A 5,262-nucleotide genomic window follows, 5' to 3' on the forward strand; every position below is an offset into this window, starting at 1 on the left:
GAGCGGAGCCGCGTCGGGCCGCCCAACCGCGCAGCCAGCCCTCGTCGCCGCGTCCACACCCTCGCGCCCCCCGGCGCTACCACCTTCCCCTCCGCCCCGCGCCCCTGCCGACTGGCAGCCAGCTCTCCCAGTCCGCTGACCCGCGGAATCTCTGGTCTCCGGCTCGCGCCTTCGCGCCACCGTCCGCACCTTTTCCTCCTCGCGTAGCCGGGCGCCCGGTCCTGGGGACCGTTGCCTGACGCGCAAGGCCCAGCTCCACTTTTCGCCCGGTGCCGCCTCCTCCTGCTGCTCTTCTCTTCTTCAAACTCCCAACTCCAACTCCTTCGCCCGCTCGTGAGTCCCTGCCCCGGCGCCCCGCGCCTGCCGCGCCGCGTTCCGGCCCATCCCAAAGCAGGGAGCGCGCCCGTCCGGCTCGCACCATGGCACGGCTCGGCTTGCCCGCGCTGCTCTGCACCCTGGCCGCGCTCAGCGCCGCGCTGCTGGCCGCCGAGCACAAGTCGAAAAGTTGTTCAGAAGTGCTCCGTCTCTACGTGTCCAAAGGTTTCAACAAGAATGATGCCCCTGCCTACGAGATCAACGGTAGGTGAGAGCCCTGGGAGGCAAGCGAGAGACGGGCCCTGGAAAGGGGCCGTGGGCCCCGCCGCCCCCCATGCCGGCCGCAGGTAGCCGCGAGGGAGCAATGGGCCGGCGACAACCAGAGGGAGCCAGCCCGAAGCTGAGTGCCCCTACCAGGCACTGTGGCCCCCACAATCCGGGGCGCTGAGCGTGGAGGGACGCCTCACAGTTGCCCAGTGTCACTCCGGCGCGCTGCCTCCACTCCTCCCTCCCCGGGGCGCTCGCCGCGGTCCCGAGAAGCTCCGAAGGACTCTGGCACTCCGTGTGGGTCACCGGCTCCCTCGCCTTTTCCGGGTTGAACTTCTTAATTGGGTTCCCCGCTTTGTTGTGTGGGTGACGAGAGGCCAAGTGCGGGCTAAGGAGTCTACAGTGGGGGGAAAAATACCCCCCTAGAGCTTGCCAGCTTCGAGGGGGGAGGGACAAAACGTGGAACTTGAATTGATGTTCTTTTAAAACCTTCTCCCTGCCTTGCTTCCACTGACACGGATTAAGAGTCTTAAGTAGCTGCAGTGGCTTTAGAAGGCGTTCTTTTTACAAAGCAAATTATGTCCCTACTCCTACCCACCCTTCCAGACCCCGACTTTTGGCAACTCTCCTGCTTTCCGGAAGGTGTCGGGCGAAAAAGGCACCTTCCCTTTCTGGCTCATTCTCACCTCACTTTAAGGGTTAATTGCACTTCCAGTTAGAGACCTTTGAAAGGACTTATTACAAGAAACCCGAATTTGGATTTGGAGATGGTTATGAGAAGGGAGATGCATTTGCCAGTGAAAAAGTTCTCCGGATTTTGGCGCTGGGGGCGGGGGGTGGTGCGTGGGGTATTTGGGAAAGTCGTCTCAGATGGAGCGTCCCCCCCCCCCCGCGAGGCCGGTGGCGGTGGTAGGATCGGTGCCCTCTGTGCAGCTCTTAACTCACAGTGGCCAACTGTTGCGCGCAGCCCTGCGAGGCCGTGCTGGGCCGCCGGCGGCACAGGTAGCTTGTTCGCCCTGGAGGTTCAGAAAGCTCCACCAACCTAGCTGGCCGGAGGCCAGCCTAAACTAACGGCAGAGGGAGCGCTTGGAGCCCCAGGGCCCGAGCCTCCCTTCGGAACCTTTCATGGAAGTGAGACTCCCTGGGCTGGGTGCTCGGGTGGGGCGGGCAGGGGGCGGGCAGCCAGCAGAGGAAATACTGTAATTTCAACCAGGCGCTTCCAAAGGCGCGCGAAGACTTGGGGGTCATTTTTTGGAAGGGCTATTAATACCTTTGGAGATTAAGTGCAGTCATCAATTACAAGTAAATTACAAAGGTAATTGAGGGAAGTTGCTGGTTGCTTTCGGAGCGTAACCGTCCTCTGTCTAGAAATAGAACCTAAGAAACTGTTGGAGCCGCCCAAACGTCCTCGGCACCTTGGCAGTTATCAAATAACTCCTACACTCCTGATTAGAGACTCTTTGCCCTTGAGCTGCCTGTCTTTTTGGGAGCTTAAGTATGTCCTGATTTTATTGGTTGGAGATCCTTGAAAAGCCCTCTTTCTTTTCCTCTCCCTCCCACTCCTCCAGAAAAAGTGAAGTGAACCAGCAGCTACTGAAGCTTGGGGGCTTGGCAGGTCAGACTTGGGGTCTTTGTGCCCTGCACGGTCTGAGCCTGGGCGCAGTTGAGATTATTGGCGTGAAGGTTACAGTTGTCATTCCCACATTTTGAAGGGGTCGAGGCAGCGACGCACTTCATGGGAGTGTGACAGGTTTTCATCTTCTCCTCCTGCAAACAATATGTGCCTTTGACACGGACTGGCGGCATTCAGGGAGTGGGTCGTGCAGTTGCCCTCCCCACTTTCTTTAAGTGTGCTGTGTGCGGTGACTTGCAGTGGCAGGGCGTCTTCCTTGGCCAACCTTTTCAGGAAAAAGGAAACTTGAAGACAGCTCAGGGCTTCTGGGCTGGGTGCTCCCTGTGCTGGTGGTTGCCCCCAGAAAACACCTGAGGAATATTCGTGCCTACACATCTCTCTGGGCATTGTCCCCCCAAAAATAGGGGAGTTATTAGTGGCCAGCAGCAGGAAATGGAAGCTAATGTGCTCACACCCAAAACGTTTTATTCTTTTTGTCTTGTCCTTCATCTCCCTCCCAGGGCTGCCGCTTTTATTTCCCCTTTTGAATGACCTACTGGACTGCATTCTCCTGAGGAACAAAGGAAGTGCCTTTTTAGCTGGAATCCTTGGAAGACCACCAAGGACTTTAGCTCATGCAGTGCAATTTCGCACCACTTTCAACAATAACAAAAATGCATGACTGAATGGCTCAAAAATGTGGAGTGTTAGAGGCATTCATTTGAGTCTAGGACACTGTCACAACACAGACAGACCCAAGTAAATACCTTTAGATGGCCAGTATAGAAATAGGGGTAATCTTTACCACTGCCCTGGCCTCTCCACATGCATACATTAGCCTCGTCTTCCCTGGACTACACTCAGGAGCTGTTTGATCATTTTTTTGAGGGGGGGGGGCTGTAGTGACTTATTTTCATCCTGCATCTGAAAGAATTAATCGCTAAGCACTTTCTCTGGGGGCACATAGATATTTCTTAATGCAAACGACCATGATTGTTTTCAAGGCAAAGGGTCACCATGTCTGGGTGGCTAGTTCATTGAACCCTAGGCATAGCCCAAGTTGAAGGTTTTACTCCAGACGGCCTTGCACTTGCCTTTTAGAGGTTTGAACAGGCTTCAAGAATACTCCATGTTCTGAAGGAGTCTCAGTCTTTATAGAACATAATTAAGATAATTTGATGTGCTCTCAAAGGTGTCGGGAGTACAGCATGTTTGACAGGGCCCCAAGCAAGGTCCTATGTTACCAATCCGCTTGACCCCGTACTTCTCAAATAACAGGGAGCCCAGATGCCCTGATCAAAAGTCATTGTTAACACAAAAGGTATATTTCTGTTCAGAATTCAATGGGCATATCTTTTTGGAGCACCTACTATGTGCATTGTTTTGGGCTTGCACCACTGAAGGCAGGAAGAAGGTAGGTGGGGCCTCAGCTACTAGGACCTTTTGGGAGTAGTAGGGAGATAAGCCATGCACACATGTAACTGGAATACAATGTGGTCTGTGATAAGAGCCACAGTAGTAAAGACAAGAACAAGGAATGTCCAGTGAGTTCCAAGGAAGATGAGATTTGAGACTGGAGTATTAACAAAACCATGCTAGTTCATTAGTAAAAATTAATGTTAATGATAAGAAATTTAAAAATCTAAATTTAAAAATGTAATTTTGTGTTTTCCTCCATAAAGGCAGAGGATAAATGATATGCAGTTGACACTTGATTCCTTGTCTCTCTTTGCTGAAATTGTGACTACAGGTGAGGCTGTTGGTTAGAAACTTCCTTGAGCTTGCCAAAGGTCCCCTTCACTGTGACACTGAATGATGCCAAGAAGAACTTTGTGTCACTAGTTGTGATTTTTGGAGTTTTTTGTTTCTTGTTCCCATTACTATTCATGAGTGTTCCACCTGTGAGCATGTACACACACATACACATACACACAGAGACAGGTATATCTTACTGGAATCTGGGAATTGCGTGAGCTGTGTTAGGATTACGTGGAAAAAAAACATGCTTGTGTTGAGGAGGTAGCAACACTTTTTATTCTGATATGGAGTTTATTATTATATTTCAGGCACAGCATTTGTCTTCTAGATTTGTGCATGTGGTTTTTATGGGACTTTGCAGAACTGCATTTTAAAAAATTTTTTATTGTGATTTGGGTGAAAGTTTACAGAGCTAATTCATTTTCCATACAGCGGTTCATACATATTTTGTCTCATGACATTAATTGCAATTTCCCACAGTGGATCAGCTCTCTTCCCACTTCTTCCCTGTAGCTACCTCTTCCCTGCATTTTTTACACACTGAAGGTTTGTGACAACTCTGTATCAAGCAAGTTTATCAGCCATTTTTTTCCAAAAGCATGTGTTCACTTTGTGTCTCTGTGCCACCTTTTGGTAATTCAGACTTTTTCATCACGCTCTTGCACACTTACTAGACTACAGTGTAGTGTAAACACAACATTTATATACACTGGGAAACCAAGAAATTCACGTGACTCACTTCATTGCTGTGGTCTGCAACAAAACCCGCAATATCTCCGAGGTATACCTGTGTTTCCTTCCCCACCATAAGCAGATGGCGTTGCGTTTTGGAATGTACTTGGGATCTATTGGACTCGACATTGTGGTTCCCTGTGTTTCGCTTGAGGGGAGAAGAGTCTTACTGAGCTACCGAGCCTGTGACTCTCGAGATAATCCCACATAGTACAGGCACCATCTCCAGTGAAAGTCCTGGCTTCTAAAGCTCAATGGCTGGTTAGAGCACACAGACAAAATATTTGATTCGGCATAATTACTATTTTCCTTTTCTATTTCATTCACCTTGGGTTGCATGCAATTTCAGGATTAACTGGAGACCAGACTGAGGAATAAAAAAGGAAGGTTTTCCTGTTGGCTTTACAAGGGCACCAACATCGCTGTTAATCTAAGATGCTTGGAAGTGAGTTAGTCTCTCTGGCTCCCCAGTAACATGAACTATTTTTGCTCTGAGGTGGTTCCTGCAAAGAATGTGTTCTGGCCTCATGACAAGAGCTCTAGACTGCTTTTCCCAGAGCTCTGGTGGCGTAGTGCCT

The 5,262-nt window shown here is 50.6% G+C and overlaps 1 protein-coding gene across 1 annotated transcript in view; it reads left to right on the forward strand.

The window, feature by feature from the left end:
- The first annotated feature begins 419 nt into the window (after window positions 1–419).
- Window positions 420–5,262, forward strand: part of GPC4 (glypican 4) — a 143,964-nt gene continuing 139,121 nt past the window's right edge. The window contains exon 1 of the mRNA XM_007950745.1: window positions 420–579. Coding sequence (XP_007948936.1) covers window positions 420–579 — 160 coding nt within the window. The remainder of the gene's footprint in view (window positions 580–5,262) is intronic.

Source organism: Orycteropus afer, unplaced genomic scaffold, assembly GCF_000298275.1.
Source record: "Orycteropus afer afer isolate SDZICR_OR568_19922 unplaced genomic scaffold, OryAfe1.0 scaffold00287, whole genome shotgun sequence".
NCBI lineage: Eukaryota > Metazoa > Chordata > Mammalia > Tubulidentata > Orycteropodidae > Orycteropus > Orycteropus afer.